The sequence below is a fragment of the Lissotriton vulgaris genome, chromosome 5 (genome assembly GCF_964263255.1).
Source record: "Lissotriton vulgaris chromosome 5, aLisVul1.2, whole genome shotgun sequence".
Taxonomy (NCBI): domain Eukaryota; kingdom Metazoa; phylum Chordata; class Amphibia; order Caudata; family Salamandridae; genus Lissotriton; species Lissotriton vulgaris.
Window position 1 is genome coordinate 470,869,578 of NC_141693.1, and position 20,826 is coordinate 470,890,403.

At 43.8% G+C, this 20,826-nt stretch overlaps 1 protein-coding gene across 1 annotated transcript in view; it reads right to left on the reverse strand.

Moving 5' to 3' along the window:
- Nucleotides 1–233: 233 nt before the first annotated feature.
- The window catches only part of ANO7 (anoctamin 7), a 257,551-nt gene continuing 236,958 nt past the window's right edge, over nucleotides 234–20,826 (reverse strand). Inside the window, exons 22-23 of the mRNA XM_086921911.1 lie at nucleotides 19,579–19,738; nucleotides 234–2,347 (exon numbers count right to left, since the gene is read on the reverse strand). Coding sequence (XP_086778037.1) covers nucleotides 2,316–2,347; nucleotides 19,579–19,738 — 192 coding nt within the window. The 3' untranslated portion in view covers nucleotides 234–2,315. The remainder of the gene's footprint in view (nucleotides 2,348–19,578; nucleotides 19,739–20,826) is intronic.

Sequence of the window (20,826 nt, forward strand, 5' to 3'; positions counted from 1 at the left end):
CCATGACTACATTTAACTACTGCGTCATTCAGAAGAGGAGCAACTTTTTTACTTTCTCCTTCAATAATGTATATTTTTCTACCAGACACTAACATGAGTCAGGGGCCTAGGTGCATATGTGCAAATTGTACTAGGCCACAATTCATAAACAGACATGAAGAATCATTTTCAATCTTTAACCCTTTCCATGCTGATAACGGCCCCCCAGCCGTCATGCATCACGGTGGGCGTGTGCTGAGGACGGCTGGGGGCCGTCATGAACCCGCCCACTCATTAAAATGGCCGCACAGGTGCAGAATCGCGGCCGCGCCCAAGGGGTTAATTAACCAATAGCACATCTCCTTTTGGGTCTCTTTCATCTGTTTTCACGGGAAGGAGTTCCTACTCTCCTGTGGGACAATGGTCTTGTCCTCCTCCGACTTATGTACAAGCCTTTCAGGCACATGTTATTTTGTGATGCCAATTTTCCACAATAGGAGATCTTTCTTTTCACAATCATGATATTGGCAGGTCAGATCAAGAGTTAAGAGTTCCCTATACCTCAGAATGCCTTCCAGCTTTCCAACAGGACCAGGTTTTGGTCCACAATTGTTTCTTACCTATATAATTCCTCAGCCTTGGATATTAGCCATACTCTACACTACTCCCTAGACCAGATCTACTCTTAATTTTTTCATCAATTTGTCACTTTGGGTAGAGCAGAGTCAAGAAATCTGGCCCAAGGCAAATAGCGGTAGATCGATTATCTCTTTTTTAAAGCATAGCTATACTTTGCATGGCTCTTACCCATGTAGAGAATGTTCGGGCAGTAATGGGGCATTATAGACATTCACCCGGCATATGCTTATTCAAAATGATTGTCAGGTGGATACTTCTGTCACCCTGTATGCATTCAACCAACTTTATGCCCTTTTCCTTAATCCATAGAGGAGGCCTGCTACAACCAAAAGGTCCTTAGAAATATAAGCTGCTGTCTTTCCTCTCTTTCATTTCTTTGCCTAAGTGCAGAGGAATAGGAAAGAGCCAGGGCAGAGAGGTGATATAATGGCAACTCTATGGTGGCTCTACTATAACTAGTCATTTTCTGTCTCTTATTAGCAGAATCCTCCCAACACCCCCAGCTGTAGTCAACTGGTCTAAACTGAGGCAGCCACCAGATAAGCAAGTGAAGAGATGGGACGGGTCAGGTAACATGGGCCTTCTGCATGTGTGGTGCTGAATGGTGCCCCACTTTGGTTAACAAATTTAAGGATTTGTTTATGGCTCCATCACCATGTGGCAGACCTTCCAAGATTGGTAACAGGAGTACAGTCATGTACCGTTTATCTTTGAACACAGTGTCATACCCAATATACATGCTCATGCACCCATTTGACAGCATACACACATGCATGCATAAAAAGGCACGCGTGCACGTGCTTGTGCACACGCACACACACATTTGCCCCACTCTATCTCCTTACGGTTCGCATTTTTTCCCCACTCAGCCTTTTTGGCCATTTGTTCAATCAGTGCCAGAGTTAAGAAGCTACAATGAAAGGAACTGACAGCTTCTGAGAAGATAAGAGAACCTAGTGCTGTGAAAACTTGTCCATCCATGTCTTTCTACGTGATACTAAAATAAGCCAGTTGAGTTGTGCCAGGCTTAAAGACAAGAAGCAAGCAAAACTGGAAGCACACACTTGGCAGCAGCAAGGTTTCTTGAACAACGGCATCAGGGCGAAACAAAGCGCAAGCCTGTGCTAGATGATCACAAGGTTTGCAAACACTCATTGTTAAGGCAAAACATATGTATTGAGAGTAAAAGGCTTCCTGCCGCCACAGTCCTTTGATAGAGAGGCCTCGCAGACTGAGACAGTGAATTGTAGTCTTGTGTGTAGAGAGTTTGAGGCCTAACTCACTTGCATTGCTTGCCTTCAGTGATGTGGAATCCCACACTGACAAGCACAATCTGAAAACCCAAAATGTCCAGAAGTGCAGTTTGCTAGTGGGATAGTCTCCAAATTGGTGATGATTAAACATATTTGGCAAGACCTCTTTGTTTCTGGAAGGACTAAAGTCCTTAACTTTTATGCCACACAACAATCTCCTTTGCTAAGAAATCAACCACTCAAGATGAAGACTTGGAGTCATGCGAACATCTTTGCGTTGAGCTGACCAGTCTTTCCGTCCTTGGAGATCTTCTTTTCATGACTTTCTCGACGCTAGAGCTTGCTCGGACAACACTGCCCCTGGAAGGTCTCATGACTCATCCTGCAACAGCTGAATAGGGAAAAGTGGCTTCCACAATTTTTTCATGGTGGCCTCTGGCATTCTTAGGTCAGGCTGCTGGATGAAAGGCTACTTGCTGTGCAGGAGGAAAAAAAATCAGACAAGACAGTTAAGATAAAAGTATATTTTCTTTGTATTCCAGTTATAAACAGTGGTAGGTGTTGCAAATGGATATTGGGAGATTTCCTCTGGGGCTAGTATCTCAGAAAAGTAAGTAGAGTTTGAAAAGAATCAGTCAAGTATTAGCGGGAGCCTGGTATAAGGCTGACTCTTCTCCAGCCCAACTGTCTTTCAGAGATACATGTCAGTTAGGAAATCTCCCACTTACCCTATAGGCCACAAATGTTGCTGGAGTCAAAGTGCCAGATACCAAACGTGCACTTGTTGACAGATCTGGAATTGATCAGGCAGTGCCAGTGCTATATTCACGGCCACGCCTCAGGCTATGGGCCTTGGCCTTGTGCAGGAGAAACTCTGTGTAGTTTTTTAAGGCAGGTTGGTCGCTTAGTACATTCAGTCCACTCACCGAATGATGAGCCAGCAAGTGAGGACGGCAATCATTGAGACTGGTTTTGGATTCTATTTTCTGTTTTTTAGACGTAGGGCCTAGTAAAACGTGTTGTATTGCGTGATTGATCTGCGTGAGTGTCCTGCCCTGATTGTAGAGCCTTCCAGACCTTGGCAAAATCTGAATTACAACTCTGAATCCCCAAGTTCTGGGTTGGGCTATGCCACCAGTCTACATAAATGTGTTTGTGACACCCATAACCTTTCCCCTTTCAGAAAGGGCAGAGACCCAGAACCAAATGACCAGACTGAGGCCCCTTGACTTGAGTGGTAGCTGGAGTGGATAGTTATATTGTACTTGAATATTTATCACTACAAAACTTGTGTTATCTGGTCAGACACCTACTCTTCTTCTGTATATTTAACCTTCAATAGAATACCACTTTATTTGAATCAATTTTCAGCTCTGTGACAACTTCATTGGCAGTGCTGTTTAGAAAATGGCCTTTGTTTAACAGTCTGAGGCACATAGTCCATGGGCTGTGGCACTGGAGTTTAAAGTCATGATGATATATTGTATGGACAAACATCTGAGTTAAAGTCAGTATATCTCAGGGGCAGGAGCAACAAGAAGGCCTACATGTCACTTTGCTCCCAGTAAAACAAACATTTTTATCATCAGGATGTATTTAACCTCAAGACCTGGCTTTTCAATGGGGACACAACACCCTTTGCTCCCAGATACCCTTAGGGATCACAGTGTTGCGCCATACAAATACGGATTGATTGACTGATTTATGGGCATTATTGAAAGAAATACATTGTTTAGTTGCCCAGTTATGGGCAGTTTGGAGACCTCATATTCTATAACAATACGTGGAGAGGGCCACAGCCTGCTTATCATGACAGCTGCTGTCCACATATCAAGGGAGCACAGGATGGCTCAAATTGAAGATGTGTGTTGGGCCATTGGAGCTTCTTAAAACAGTTGCGTAGTGAGCATATTGATGGGTAATGCAATGCTGACCTTGGGACCAAAGAAGAGGGAAAGTACCCTTTAAAAATCTGTGTTCCAATTAAGTTGAAAAAAACCGACTGTCTTTGGATTTGTGCAAGGCACTTTAGTTCAAACCCAGAGCACCACCTTTACCAATGCTTCAGGGTAGAAGATCTGAAGTTGCGTCTGCAAAAATTACAGGGTGCTAGCTAAGGGGTCAATATTAGAACTACTGTGGAACCGTTTTCATGTTGGAGACTGCTGTGTGCCTCTATACCCCAGTAAATGTTTAAATTCTCATCTCAGGACTTTGGTAGTGAAATATGCAATCACTTATGATATTGTCTGTGGTTAGCCCCATCCCTGAGTATCCTTTGAAATGACTGAACCATCAAGATGGGCAGAAGTAATAAAATGGTTGATGAAACATGAGTAAGTATCTGGCCTCGCTCTTGACAATTTAAACTAACAACATCCTGCATACATAGTCATAATAACTCACCCACATCATTTTAAGGTGATACAGTTTACCTTTATTATGGAGTATTTGAAATCCACCAGGCCCATATCTATGTTTTACCTATAATTTATGTCCTTTTAGGTCTATTGCAAGATGGCAGCAGAGAATTCTGCATTACCCACTATGACCACCAACCCGGAAAAGGATTCCAAATCATATTTCAGGAGGAATATAGATTGCCAACTCTTTCCTTACTCTGCACTGTTGCAACTTTTTGCTTCTAGCCTCAATGTTAAAGTTGGCATGGCTGAAGACATTATATATGAGCTAGCTTGGTCTTGGGTGTTGTGAGATTAGATTTAGGACAGTAGGTTACATCTGATCTACTAACCTTTAGCATAAAAACCCCAAACAATTTAGAACCACATCAGTGTATAAGTAGGGCTCTTATCTGAAACTGAAGGCGTCCCACAAGAGATATTTTTGTGTCCTTCAGGTTATACTGTCCATTTTGTTTGAGTCTAATGGAGGAGATGACCAGCATTCCTTGTGTCTCATTCTCAGCTGGGGGATCATGTTTATGCACTGTGTATCTCTCAGGCTGATATCTCCATTGGACCAACAGAATGAATAATGATCAGCCTACAAAACAAAACTTCTCATCTCTGGAAAACCAGATTCACAGAAAATGTCCTTGGCCTCTAGATCTCAAAAATGTACCCAGAGTGGTGGCCCACTTCCTGTTGTTTCTGATACTGACATTTGTTACAGGCATAAGAAGATTCTTTCCACAGGGTTTGTGATGCAAGGCATAGTTAAGTAAACCAGGGCCCATGATCTTGTGTTAAATACTGCAAGGCACCCTCACTAGAACAAGTTTTGCAAGAAAGTGAGATTCTAGTGAAGAAAACAGATTTTGGAGAACACCTTCAAAATAGCTAGAAAATATCATGCCCTCCCCCTGGACTACAGCTGGACCCTTCTCTTAAGGGACTGATGTATGAAGATGTTAAATAAAGACATCAGGAAGGATGATGTATGAGGAGTCTCATGGGTCAGTAAGGGGTTGAGGCATCAAGGTGTCCACTGAGCTCCAAAACACTGGTCAAGGTATCTGACCATTATTGAAGTGATGGTATCTCAACAACATGAGGATCTCCCACTAGAAGGTCATTAAACAGCAGCAGTAGGGAGGTGAAGGCAGGCTAGGATGTCAAAGAAGTCTAGGCTTCTCAACAAAATAGGAAGTGTGGGAGACAAGGCCAAGGGGACACTGTTCACAATTGATTGTGTACATGGATTAGGTTATGAGGTCATGGTACTTGAAACTCTGCATCATAGACATGGTTGAGGAACCCAGACTTAGAGCAATTCTAAATTGGGAAATGGTGGGGAACTGTGAAGAGGAGATTGTGGTGGATTATGGCCATCTATAGTGCAGATATAGGTAATGGGATAATGGCATTCTCCATCACAGAGAAGTGATTGGGCTATGAGGTCATGACTTGGGAGACTTAGACTTTCTACTGTAGAGAAAAGACTTGACTTCTTAGCCATGGGGAACTGAGACTCTCCATAACAGAGAGGAGGTTATAAACTTAGGACATGAAAGGTTCTCCACTCAGCAGTTAGGGTGAGACTAGGAGGTCATGGGGCATTAGGAACCTCCATAATATGAGGTGACTGATCAGAATGTCTCTTGGACTCTTCACTGTAGAGAAGGTGTAGGGTTTGGTTAAGACACTGCATACAATTGTAGATCACCTCAAATAAGTCAGAGAAAATGTATGAGGCCCTCATAGTGAAGCGAGGGCAGGAGGCTTTGGATCGGAACTTTTCACAATAAAGGGTCAAAGCATTGGAGGACTGTCACCCCTAAAGCCCTTAATGCAAAGAGGGGTGGGGAGTGGCAAAAGGCCCCCCCCCCAATCTTTTCAGGGTACCCTCATTCAGCTCATGACCAATGAATATTAGTGAGATATGGGATACTCAGGCGCCACACTTCACGTTCTAAAAGAGGGTCTCCATCTTTTTGCATTACACCACTGAGGGTAGGGAAGAAGATTTGGAGGACTGAAGGTCGGACTCGTCAATATAGATTCTGAAGGATGGCCTAGAGGGGAAGCTATGGTGGATTTAAATAATAAACAATAGAGAGATCAATGAGGTTAGAGTGTAAGGCATTGGAGACGTATAGATTTTCGCAATACTAAATAGAGCCGGGGTGGGGGGAGGTACAAATGAAAAAACTGTAAGAAGGTACATGAGGCATATGGGTGAGTGGGAACACTGAGAGGGCATAGAAGGTTCCCTACATATATTTATTAATGAGGATTGTTCCCCTTCAATACTTCTATCCCACTAGTATGTGAGAAATTCACAGGGCATGAACGCTAGGATAGATACTCCTCTTGCCAACAGGTTTGAACCCCTGATCGGTTTAGATGGTATTGATTAACAAGTCTCATCTCAGGATGGGTTGTTGAGTCCTAAGCCCATGGACTTGGCGGCTATTGTGCCTATTTTATCCCCAAAGCCAGTCCCTGTTACCCCTTTTCCCTTTCGTATGTAGATTATGACCTGGAATATCGGGGGACTGAGGTTCAAAAGAGATGACACCATGTGGCGGAGGTCCCTTGGGTGTTGCAATATTTGCTATGCAGGAAACTTGAGACACTGGTGAGTCCTTTTTCATGGATAGATTTTCTACTTTTTTCAAAAGTGCATACCCTTCTCAAGTCGGGTGGGCTAAGGTTGGTCTCCTTGTTTTGGTCTCACTTAAAATACCATTTACCACCCGGGTGGTAGACTGTCACCCTATTTGTTCGTAGTAGAGCTGACGTTTACAAATCATCCCACCTGTTGGTAGTACATTTCTACAACTCCTTCTGTAGAATACTTGATACTGAACATATTGCCACATTAGAGGGGTTTCTTGAAAAGTATGGTGACGGGGAATCCTTCTTACTACAAGGTTATAATTTTAGGTGATTTTAATAAGCATCTCTGCCAGCTTGACATGTAACTTTGCGATAGGCCTCATGGATACAATACCACTGGTCTCCCACTTTGACCACACGGAACTAGGTCACCGTTCAGAAGAGCTCCTTACAGCTAACAATCTGCATTGACTAGAACAGACTGGAGCAGATGTTTCTGGTCCCACTTATTCAGATAGGGACTATTCATCCACCATTGATTTTATAATGCTTTTTGCTCCTTTGGTGTCTGCAGTCCATAAACTGAGAGTGTCTTGGAGCATTTACAGCGATCATAATCCTATAACACTGGAACTGGCCCAGCCCTTAGACATGCCAAGAGAGGAGGGCAGGAGCATCTCAAATAGCACCATTAGTACAAGAGATCAAGCACCCAGATTTAACTGGGAGACGGTGATACCGGAGGCCTTTTAAGACAATCTGTATGTGTAATGCGCAGATGAGATCGCACAATGTATTGATAGTGGAACGCAGGAAAGATCTGTATTAGATGCTTTTAATAAATTAACCAAGCAGATAGCCGACAATTAAACCATTCACTGTAGGTCTAATGGACCCAAGGGGAAAACGTGGTTTGATGGCAATTGCTCCAAGACACACACAGGAACTTAATGATGGTTCTTAAGCAGAAAGTCAGGGTTGCTGAAAGGGTCAGAATCTGTAGGAGGGCCTATAAACTTGGAACCCTGCAGAGGAAAAATCTTGTTAGGAAGTGGCCGTGGTAGGCCTAGGTCAAGCCAGTGTGCTGGCCGATAGTACCAAGTTTATGGAAGTGGTCAATAGCCCCTTCTTTTCAGATTCAGCAAATTCCAGAGTGGACTGTATTATATCCTCAGAGAGTTGTACAGTGGCAATGACCGGCGGGGGAGCCTGGAACTGATACCTTGCCATCGTCCTTCCATGTAGAAGAGTTGTATAAAGGGATTGTGGCCACAGCTGGGGGAAAAGCACCAGGTCCAGACGGCATCCCTCCAAACCTTTATTAAACTGACCCTTTGACTTGGGCCAAGATATTGACACAGGTTTTTAATGTGGCCTGTTTGAGCGACTTACTCTTTTCTTGGTCCAAAGCTATTATTTAACCTTTTTTTTTTAAAAGGTATGCGAGACAACCCAGTATGTTACCTTCCGATCATCTCCTTTTTAGACTCAGCCACAAAAGTTATGGGCAAGGTGGTTCTGGAATGCCTAACCTACTAGTTAAATATTTTAATGTTATTTCATATTTTCAGTTTGGTTTTAGACAGGGCAGAGGGACACTGGACCAATGCATCAACTTACATATTGTCGTGGGGAAATACACCATAGCCAAGAGGGTCTCCCTGCACATGCCTTTTATTGACCTAACCTCAGCGTTCGACCGCGTCAACAGATCCAAGCTCTGGCCAATTCCTTTGGATCTGGGCTTGGATGTAGATCTGGTGGCTTTTCTACACTCCTCTCATTCTAATATAACAGCTTCTTGTGGGATACAATGAGGATGACTGTGTGTCAGCCTCCAGGGAGATCAAGAGAGGGGTAAGGCAGGGGTATATTCTGGCCCCCCTGTTGTTTACCCTCTATATCAACAAGAAAAGGTATGTACTGTCAGCATCCAGTAACAAAATTCCTAGGGCTGGCTTAAGACTTATTCCTGCCTTATTATATGCAGATGACGCTGTGTTGTTTGCTCGGTTTTCCATAGGTCTTCAAAATCTTTTAAATACTTTTATTCATTTCATGGACTCTCTAGATCTTGCAACCAATTTTTCCAAATCCCAAACTATGGTGATTGGCACCCAGAAGGACATCGGTCGTAAGTTCTTTTGTAGGGGGGTAGAACTTACTAAAGTTTAGACTTTCCCTTATTTGTGAGTATTGTTTGACGCAGAGGGTCATAGGTTGCACAAAGAGCGCATATAAGAATGTTCTGGCAAGGGCAGCGGGTGCAACTATGGACTTTGCCAAGAGATTAGGGCCTACACCTGTACCCGTTCTAATAAAGGTATATAGAGAAAAATGTATCCCTATGGCCACTTATGGCTGCGACGTGTGGAGGTGCACAGATGTTTGCGAACTGCAGGTGGTGGAGAACACATTTTTGCGTAGACTTCTTGTTGTCCCCACTTGCATTCCTTCTTTCATAATGCTCTGGGCTGTATTTCTGACCTTATTGAAGATGCACAGCTGGCTGAGAATTTGGTCATGCCCAGCTCCCACCTTAAATCAACTCATTTTTAGCGGATTGTACTGCACTTGAAGAGGCCTTGCGTATCCCCTGGCTAGGTTATGGTATGGAGCAGCTGAGGAAGCTAGGCCACCCTGCACTGTTTACGAACCCACAACCATTACGCCCTAGTGGCATGAGGAACATCAAACACATGTTTTTGGATAGGCAGCTGGGGGAAAGGGTAGGCACAGAGCTTGCTAAGCCCACAGTGAGAGAGTATATAACATTGAGCTGAAGCTAGCAGGGACAATCTTATCTGTCACTTGTTAATAATGTCCTTCATCGCATCCTGTTGACCACATTCAATTTTATACACTGGTTATTAGCTTTCCCTAAAGGATTTTCAAAGCCAGGTGCCCTAAAGCCCTGTCCTTGTGACAATTTCTCAGGGGAGGACACAATGCACTTTATATTTTACTGCGAATTCTATGGCACCTTGCAGAAAAAGAACATCCATCCGTGGTTAAGAAATGGTCAATTTGTACAAGTAAGGCCTCCACTATTGTACCAAAAATGCTTTCCTCTCCTATGGTCTGCCTTGTGTTTGCAAGCTTCGTTTCAGGTGCCTTAAGACTTAGGAAGAAGCTGTTTAAGGATTAGTAAGCTCCCACTTGATTTGACCTTCATGGGGAATATCAGTGTTTATTCAATGGTCATACACTCTATGGATTGAACTCAATGTTTTTGCTCCTGTGAATGCACTGATGCACCTGCACTTTATGGGGCAGATTTACAAGAAAGTGATGCATCTGTAGAGATGTGTCCCTTTCCCTGCGCCACCCTGAGAAACCCTTGAGCCACCATGGATGCACCGTATTTACAATATGGCACACCATGGCGCAAGGATTGACAGATGTGTCAGAAATTCTGACGCACCTGCTAACGCAAAAAGTCGCGCATTGCTGGAGTTGTGTCGCAGTCTGCCCCTTTTTGTCTAATTCTTAATATTGAGCCTTAACCTGCCTCTTTTCATGAATGGTCTTAGATGATGTTTTTCATGTTAATTGGAAGTGAATATGCACTAAGGGTTTCTGTTAAAGTTCTATGTACTTATTTCTGTTTTTAGGTACATATGTTTTATTTAAGGTGCTTTTATGGCCTACATTGGACGAATAAAGAATCATTGACTTGACTACATATATATATACAATACATTGTAAAAGTAAAAACATTAGCAGATACTGTGTCACAAACACTACACCTTCAACATTACCCAATTGGATATGTTGGGACCTACCTCTGCATTTTTAAAAGTACAGTGACAATGGAGAAAAGTGAACATTACATGAAGTGTACACTTACCACACAGGAAAGCATGCCGCCACAGAGAACACGGAACTGAGGAACAAGGGTGACAAGGTCATTACACCACAAACACACACTTCACCACGCCAGATACAAGGAAAGCTGCAAGTAGATAGAGACAGTGTGAAAGGGCACAGAAATCTTAGCGGGGGCTTCCCGCTCTGCCCCTCAAAGTACAGGCTGGATGGTGCCTAGGTTCCTGAGGCTGACATCATATTTGAAAGTTGTGTGCCCTGAAATTAACACAACCTAAGGGACCTGTAGTTCATGATGCCAACACAGACTGAGTGAGCCCTTCTCCCTGACACTGGAATAGATTCTGAAAGATGACACTACCAACTGACCAAAAAAGACCCTCTGCCTGCCACAAGCACAGGCTAACCTATTCCCTCATACTGGCTCAAGCACAAACTGGGGAAGCCTCTCCCTCTGACTGTGCTCCTCTACCTCACAATATCATGCATCAATGGAACTTTTTACCCTGTATCAACTAGATGGTTGTCTCCAGATCTCAATGGCTTCTGGCTAGGCTAGACTGGCCATTCTGGCAGCTTCCTGGTGGGGTTCAAGACAGGGGTCTGCACTCACAGCTGGACAGGCTGCCATGACCCAAGCATGAAGGCCTGCATGGCCACATTCTAGTCATGGCCTCTTGCGGTGTGGCGCTGCATTGACCCTTTCTGTCAGGCCTGGTTTGATATTCTAGTGAGACTCTGGCTACTGGTGACTTGCAGAGTGTCCTTGTGCTCTTCAAGATATACATAAATGATCCTGCCCACCCAAAATATTAAGATTCATCAGTGCACCAATGATAATCATCGAAAACTTTCCAAAAATATTCCTCAAAGATGACTTTGCCCTCGTTGAAGTGATGATATGAAGCTGAACTGAACAGAGACTAAATTCATTCTCATTGCCAAGCACATTAAACATCCACTTCTCAACTCTCTGCACACTCAAAATCACTTGGATTCATCAGTGACAGCAAATTCTCCCTCAGAACCCTCATGGCCAGGAAATCTCAAACTCACAGATACCATCCATCTCTTCTGTGCAGAATAAAAGCCTTTTTGCTGGAATGGAATTTCAGATATATTCTCCAACTACTAGCCGTTTCTTAAGTGGATAGTAGGGATGCCTTACCAGCCAGAATTCCTGTCTCTTCATTTTCTGTCTCCAATAAGAGTAGGCTACAAACCTCTTGTTGACTCTTTAAAGGGATACATAATAAGAACCCTCCTATTCCCACTTCAGCATCCTTGCATTGGCTGTACATCTTTGAGACTTGCTGCCTTCCCTACAAGTCAGTAAAAAGCAGCATACCACCCTACTTGCCAGAAAAGCAGCTGGAGCAACCAATGAAGCCATGGCATTGCCATTGCCAGAATTGAAATTGAAATCAAGAATTGCAAAAATGAAATGACTGAAACCCCAGCCAGAAACTGTACCAGAATCCAAACACAGAGCACTGAAGAAGAGAGACAAAAACTCAATTCTTTGAGGAGCACCTCATCTGGCACTGATTAGGAAACCCCAAGCTCCTTCTACACTCATTGGAAAGAATAAAATCCCTGCACTTTGTCCCCTACATTTAAGATTCCTTTATCTGACAGAAGCAGAGACTGACTAAACAGGTGTCTTACCCCTCCCACCAGCACACACTAAGAAGACCTCTCCCCCAACATCACAAACTCAGTAGGCCCCTCTCCCTGACACCCGCACAGAGTGAGTACCCCCATCTTTCTGACACCAGCACAGACTGTAAAAGTCACTTTCCAGGCATAATCACAAACTGAAAGAGCCCTAATATCACAGAATGAAGGATAGCGTCTAATTTTAAGTACCCCATACAGCCGGCCACTCTCCCTGGCACCATCACAGACTGCTGAAAGTTTGCAGAGATTTTCCTGATTGAATTTCTGTGCCCTCCTCTTGAACTCCCATTGTGAAGAAAAGATCAATCATGTACAACTCTGTGACACAAAAAATGTGTTTATGAAGTGAGGAGGCCATACTGTTCTTTGAGCTTCATCCAACCTGGGAGAGGCACACAGACATTACTGTGCTTGAGGGTATTAATGAACCTGAAGTCTTTGTGGAAAAATAGCTTCTTAGGGTTAATGCACCTGCTGCAGAAATGTGTTTATAACCATATGGTTACAGGTTCAAGAGATAGAAGGCCTGACTCCTTCTCATGCTCCTGAGGTCAATAAAATAAGTTGGGCCATAGTGACACCTCCTATGCTCAATCTGAAGTTTAGGAAAATATAATCACAAGGCAGTGCGTATATTGCATACTTCTTCCTGGGAAGTATCTGAAACCGTACTTTCTAGCTTTGTCAGTGTTGTCTGTCTGAATATTATTAATTACAGAAATATCGTCTGACATAAATATTGTATCTTACATATGGTTTACCAAAACGTTGTCCTACTTGATTAAATGTTTTAATATTAATTCAAAGGGAGCAATATTTTTTAAAAATGGTATTTAGAGCAATCAATCAATCAATCAAAGACATTTATAAAGCGCACTACTTACCCATAGGGTCTCAAGGCGCTTGGGGGGGGGGGGGCGTTACTGCTCGAACAGCCAGGTCTTGAGCTTCTTCCTGAAGGAGAGGTGGTCTTGGGTCAGGCGCAGGTCGGTCGGGAGAGAGTTCCAGGTCTTGGCGGCCAGGTAGGAGAAGGACCTTCCTCCTGTTGTCGCTCTTCGGATGCGGGGGACGGCGGCGAGGGCGTGGCTGGCTGATCGGAGGTGGCGTTTGGGAGCGTAGAAGTTGATTCGGTTGTTGAGGTAGCTCGGGCCTTGATCGTGTAGGGCTTTGTGTGCGTGGGTGAGGAGACGGAAGGTGATTCTTTTGTTGACGGGGAGCCAATGCAGGTCTCTCAGATGTCCGGAGATGTGGCTGTTTCGTGGGATGTCGAGGATGAGTCTGGCTGAGGCGTTCTGGATCTGCTGGAGTCTCTTCTGGAGCTTGGCGGTGGTTCCGGCGTAGAGGGCGTTGCCGTAGTCCAGTCGGCTGGTGACGAGGGCCTGGGTGACAGTCTTCCTGGTCTCGGTGGGGATCCACCAGAAGATCTTCCGTAGCATGCGCAGGATGTTGAAGCACGACGAGGAGACGGCGTTGACTTGTCTGGTCATGGAGAGGGAGGAGTCCAGGATGAAGCCCAGGTTGCGTGCGTGGTCCGTCGGTTTGGGTGCGGTGCCCAGGGCGGGGGGCCACCAGGAGTCGTCCCAGGCGGAGGGCGAGGAGCCCAGGATGCAGGAGCACTATATATATATATATATATATATATATATATATGTACAGCTTTAGGCATTTATAGTTAAGATAGGACCAAGTTTCCATAGGAAAAGCATTTTTTGGTGTGCTAAGAACTTTGGCACCATTTGATATATCTGCACAATACTTTCCCACAAAAAAAGTTCATCCACATCAGCTCCTTCTAGGAAAGTTTCAGGGTGATTCGTGAAGCGGGATCCAAGAAAGGGTTCCAAAACACATTTTCTCCAAGCAATTTTAGATAGGAAAATTGAACAGCAATGTCGCAAAAACTGCTGAACAGATTGACACCATATTTTGCAGAAAGCTAGATCTTGGTCCAGAAAACGTGCTTTTTGTGATTCAGTGTAAATTCATAAAGTAGTCTTTAAAACATTAAGGTTCACAATATATATACATATAATTTTAATAACGTTACTTATATGTACGATGTGTAAAGTGTTTTCATATGTATTACAGTATTTTTTGCTATGTTTATACCATGTATTTACTTAGTGCAGTTATTTATTTATTTAAGTCGCTTTTTAGCTGCTTTAAAACAAGTATGTGCATATGTAAAAGACAGACCAATGGTTAAGTATTATTATGTGCCAGTATTTCTTCTATGTTTATACAACATGTGGGCAGAATGCACAGCATATTTAAATAACATGGCCGACTGCGTTTCTGTATATGATCAAGGACAAGTGTTTTCTGAAATGCGTCAGAACTGAGGTTTTGTGAGGAATAAAAGAACATTGCCATTATTCCCAGGGGTTCGTGTCTCTCTTCTCGCCAGAAGGAGGTTTGGAGTGGAGGCTCAACAGATCTAACAGAACAAAAGATATGATCTGTTTGGTTGCTACCACATCAACAAAGATGTGGCTGTAGCCATTTTATGACATAGGGACTAGTCCCCTTTCCTAAAAAAGGTACACAAACTACTTATTGGGGGTGGGGCAGGGTACGGATACCTGTATGGATGACTGTATTTACCAAACGTAAAAGGCAGCCATGTCATTTTTAGCACAGTTTGGCTGTGTTCTGCTTTCAGTGTTTCGCTGCACTCAGCCGCGGTCACTACAGGTAAGAGCGGTGAGGCGAGGCGCCGGGTGAGGGGGAATTTCGACAGACGACCACGAGGGAACATTAATTATTTAATTTTCCCTTGTAGTCGTCTCTCGAAATCCCCCCTCACCTGGCCTCACACTCTTACCTGCAGTGGCCACGGCTGGCTGCACTGTGGATCAGGGTCTTAGATATAGGTAAGTAGTATGTTTTATTGTTGTTCTGAACCTACTGATACCACTTTATTAAAGTGTTACTAGGTAGAGAAATGTATTTAAAATGTTCTATAAATATTTACAGCAATTTAGGGAAACTTCAAATTATAGAAAATATTCAAGTAGTCTGGTAATTTGTAGATATTACAGCGGTATTCAATAGACTTTTTGGTGAAGATTTAAAAATGTTAAAAAGACAAAATGCACTATATTTGCAAAATATAGGATATTACAGTGTATTATTGATTTTTTACATGTATATATTTTGTAATTTATTTTAAGTATCATGATACTTCAGAGAAACTTATAATCAGGTCTATTGACATGTATACTTCACTGGGCACATGAGCTCAAACATCCATTTGTGTGTTCTGACTTCTGACACAAAGTCCTCCTAACTACTAAAAAACGTAGACAGGGATCAGAGTAAAAAAAAACGAACGCTTCCTTTTAGTGCGCACGCGCAAGGGGTGACAGCAACAGGCCTATTTAGTAGATAGGGTTCCGCGCTGTTTTGTCTCCTTTGCAGAACGCTGCGCCGTAAATTTGGTTGCTGCTGTGTAGAGTCTGAAATATCAATATATGTTATGTTATAAATTGTTTATATAGCGCCTATCACCGCCGGTCTCTAAGCGCTTAACAGAAGAACATAGCACACTGTTACCCCACACCCTCTGCTGTCTCCCCAATTAAGCTGAACCTACATATCTTAAATCGTTATTTTTAATGCTAGGTACAAAAAAAGACACGTGACCGAAGGAAACATTCTTCCATTCCACTGAATGAGTGGCTCTGGCTTTAGCTTGCGGCTCCCTCTAGCGGTCACAGGTAGCATCAGAAGTGCGGTATTCTGCTACTGTTTATGTCTCAGAAGGACACATGTCGCCAAAAATATACACAGAATAATTGACTGTGCAGCTCGAGCCAACACAGTCACACAGAGGGTTGGAGGAAAACACGGACGTCCAATACCCATGTAGCACAGTTATGTTGCTAAAAGCCTAATTATAGTGCCAAGAAGTCACTGCTATGGATTTCACTGCTTTGAAACTTCCTTTATGTAAAACCTTTCTGCTTTGTGTCCCACCTTCGGATGCTAATCAAAGAACAGCATGGCCACTGGTAATGTAAACAATATATTTATACATTAGGCATCAGCAATACAGCAAGGTAATGGGATTAATATGCCAGTATTTCATCACTGGTAATGGTACTTCTGGATGCGAGTATTACAGCAAGGTGAACATGATTACTAGGTGTAAATAGTGCTTTAAATGGGCAAGTAGTATCAGGTACTAAGCATCTGCACTTCTCTCATTTGAAAGGGAGAATACCAGCACTTCCCATCTGCTGCACTACTCAGTAGCAAGTAGGTACTAGTTGCTACACTTTTATATTCCCATTTCATACACATGGCGTAACACAATTTAGGGAACTACGCATCACAAGGTCAGTATTATAGCATTGGGAAAATGACTGCTAGGGTTCAGTATTATGTGAGGGGGATGGTCTTCTAGACACTTGCATTACACCATGAGCAAAGTGACTGCTGAAGGTGGCTATTACAGTGTGAGACATAGGCCTGCTAAACGCCACGAATGCAGCTGTGGAAATGGACTTCTAGATGACATGATTACAGATTGTGCAGTGCGCGTCTAGATGCCAGTATAACAGCACTGAGAACTGGACTAATAAACTCCAGGATAACAGTTTTGGAGAAGGTGACTATTACACACAAGTATTACAGCACCAGAAAAGGAGCCTCCAGGAAATAATACTACAGCAGAGGTAACCGATTACTAGGTGCAGCACAGTGGCGGGGGCCACTATAGCCTTATAGCCCGCCGTAGAGGGCTATACCAGCTATTAAAGGCCCTCTCCAGCGTTAAAGGCCCCGAGCCGAAGGCGAGGGCCTTTAACAAGAGAGAGGGACTTTAATAGCGGTACAGCCCATCTACGAAGGGCTATAAGGCTATTAGAACATTCTGTCACTAGAGGACAGAATGTTATAACAAAAAAAACAAAGCCTTTTTTGGAGCGTGAGGGGATTGGAATTCCCTCAGGTTCCCTGAAGCCTTTGTTCACAGCCAGAGCTGTGAACAAAGAAACATTGGAATGTTGGAGCTCCAGGCTTATACCAGCCATTATACGCCCGGAGCACTCCATTGTTTTCAATGGAGCTCCCAACATTCCAATGTTCTAATAGAGGTTATTTATTCATATGTTGACTTTTAACTATGATAGGGTGAGATAGATGTAAGCATTCCATTGATCATATTTTTGTTTTTCTAAGTGAGCATCCTATGTGTGGCGAATATGCCTAAACGTGGGACCCCTACTGACTGCAATACGGCTCAGCTGCACCTCACTGAGGAGACTCAAAAAGGCCATAACCAGTCTGGTGTTGCTTGTAGCTTAGCAGCTCAGGTTTGACTGTTTCTAGTGAAGCAGAAAAAAGTTTGACTTGCTTTGAGACGGTCCCTGTCTAGAGGGGCATGGGGGCAGCTTTGGATTGGTAACAAGGGCAATCGGGCAATGCCCGAGGGGCCGGTGTCCAGTTCGAGCTGTGGGCTGCTTTTTTTAGTAACCTGGGGGCCGATTTTGGCGGTTCTATGTTGTTCGATGTCACCAGCGGCCCAGTGGGTGCCTGAGTGGCCTTTCTAGAGGTAAATGTGCGTCCATTATCTCCCTCTTATCAACAGCAGAGGTGTCAGTCCCTTTCTCTCACTGGGCCCGCCCATTAATATATGTATACTGAGTGGGGCAGGGGGCCTGAGCAAAAGTGGCCTCACTTGTTTTCAGGTGTTTCATCAGTGTAAACTAATCTGTGCAGTTTTTTTACCCACCCCCCCACTTTTTTTAATAACATTTCGCGGAAGTAGTGTTTTGCAAGACAATACGCAAATGTGGGCCACTTTTTTTCAGCCTGGCCGGGCCGATTTTCAATCCCAATAAACCCTGCATGTGGGGGGGGGGGGCGGTGGAGTGGAATGTGACTGAGTAATTATTAGCAGCTGAAATTAATTTATGCATTCCACCTATCGTTTTTTGTTTTAATAGGTGAGCAGCTTTAAATGTGGCAAGTATGAACAGGAGTGGGCCCTCAAATGGACTCAAGCTGAACCTCACTGAGGAGGCTCAACAAGGCAGAAACTGGCCTGCAGTTGCTTGTGGACCAATCAGGGGTACTTGGCTTGACAGTTTGGGGTGGGTGGACTGTTCCTATTGGAGCAGGCACAAGTCTGATTTACATATGGCTGGTCCTTGTAGAGAGTGGCATAGTGGGCCAAAACATGATAGAGTGGAATGCATCCGAGAGTAATTATCAATGGCTCTTTAATAATGTTTATTCATAGGGCTGTGACATTCTTTCTCTACAGATTTATGCTTTTTATGGGATGACACTAAGACCTGTATTTCAATTTCCCAATTATGAAAACTTCCTATACCATTTAGTTCACTAATTTCTGGGTCCGGTATTTCTACACTAACCTGGGCTGTCCCTTTAGGAATGCGGAATTTATGGGGAAATCCGCGTCTTCGCACCAATTTCCATATGTAATTACCACATTCTGGGCTGTAGTCAAATGATATATTCCTCTGTTTGCCTGTTGAATATGTGCTGTGAAAACCCCGGGAGTGTGATAATTTTGCTCGGAATTCTGATTGGATCGCAACTCCCATTAAAGAGCGAATCAGGAATCTCGAGAAGCCTCAGCCATATTTTATTGCAGCAGAACAAGCATTTATTTGTTTAACTTTTCTTGGTGTACCGTAGCAGCACTTGTTGGCAAAGCTGCCATATCTGTAATAAGATAATAATACCTATTCTTCTCAGCAAGTTTTCTGCACTGCTTCCTCCCAGCATGGCTGCTGCATTACCTTTAATGAGAAGGGACCAGCATTTCTCAGCAGAGCTGCTATGCTTTTGATGGAACAGGACTACTACTTCTGAGCATGATGCTATATTTTTTATCAGTCAATAACAATGTTTCTCAGTTGGAATGGTATACATTTGATGCAACAATATAACTACTTCTCAGAAGCCACAGCTGTTTGGTGATGCCTATTGTATAAATAGAATGCACAATGAGAGACATATTTATTCCATGCTGGGAGCGGGCACTTATTCCCTGGATTGGGCGACAAAGTCTTGCTCTCTCCCAGGCAGCAGAACAAATATTTCTCATTTCAGCAGATTGTGTATCTGCTGGCAATAAACAGTGATCTCCATCACTAGTGACACAAGCACAACACACATTCAGAAGAACCTTGCACACTGACCTGGGGAGCCGGAGCCAGGACTCACCGTCAGCAACACATCCTGGTTGTCGGCCAGTGCCTGCTTGGCCAGGTACCGTTCCCTCTTCATCTTCACTTCCACAGACTCTGGGATGTCTGGAACCATCCAATCAATGCAGCGAAGGCTGAAGAAGACCGCGTGCTGAGTGAGGGGTGGGATGGAGAAGAGATGTGGGGAGGGAGAGAGAGAATCAAAAAAAGAAAAAAATATTTAACACCATCCTCTGTCTTCATACACAATTGAAAAACTTAAAGACAATGGCAGAGCAAGAGTGCAGCTGCCCCACATACACCACATAGGGTAAGGGAGGTAGAGGAGGGTGGAGGGTCACCAGCGGCGTAGCAAAGGGGAGCGGTCCACCTCGGGCGACAAGTGCTTTGGGGCGGCGGCCTCTCCCACCCCACCCCTGCTCGTACCTGGGGCCATCACGGCAGACACGGGGAATTGCCAGCACCCCGAATCCCACCCCCACTCACACATGCAGACCGCCACTGGGCGGCAATTCAGGGGCCGCCACAGCGGCCAGAGGTCTAGCTACACCACTGTGGATCACTGTGTCGCGTGCAATAGGTTGCATGACAAAAATATCACAGCCATTACATTGCATAAGTCTAGTGTATGAGGATGCAGAGTTAAGAATAGTAATATTGTGTTAGGCAAAGCGCCAGGAAACCCAGAGTGGGTATCTGTTTGCACTTTATAAGCATTTAAATAATATTATTTTGCTAGAAGCTGTAATGATTGATGCATCTACTCTCACTGAATTTTAGTAGAGATTTGATTTACAAGTATGTAGGCACATATCTAGAGAGATATATATGGTGCAAGACTTGCTGGGAAGCGAGTGAGTGGACACCAGAAGGACAAAGGCCGATACGCCTTAAGGAAAGAAAACAGAAATTCTGAGAGAGGATGTGGATCAATGTAAAAGGAAAGAGAACACAGCTTCAACATAATATGAGTGGATCAGGAATGATACAGGAAATTTACTAAAGCTTCCATTTGAGGCAATAACGTGCTGAAGTACATTTAGTCAACTATTGTACGGAATTAGATAGGAAGAATATTATGTTGTCATTCACCACTTTGAGAGCTGGGATGCTCTGCTCTTGGATTGAGTTTTTACTACATTCGAGAGAAGATCAGGTGCCGTATTACACATGCAGTGATTTTATTTTGTTTGTGCCAGGCGCACCTTTGAAAAGTTGTGCTCTGCTCAAACAAGGAGA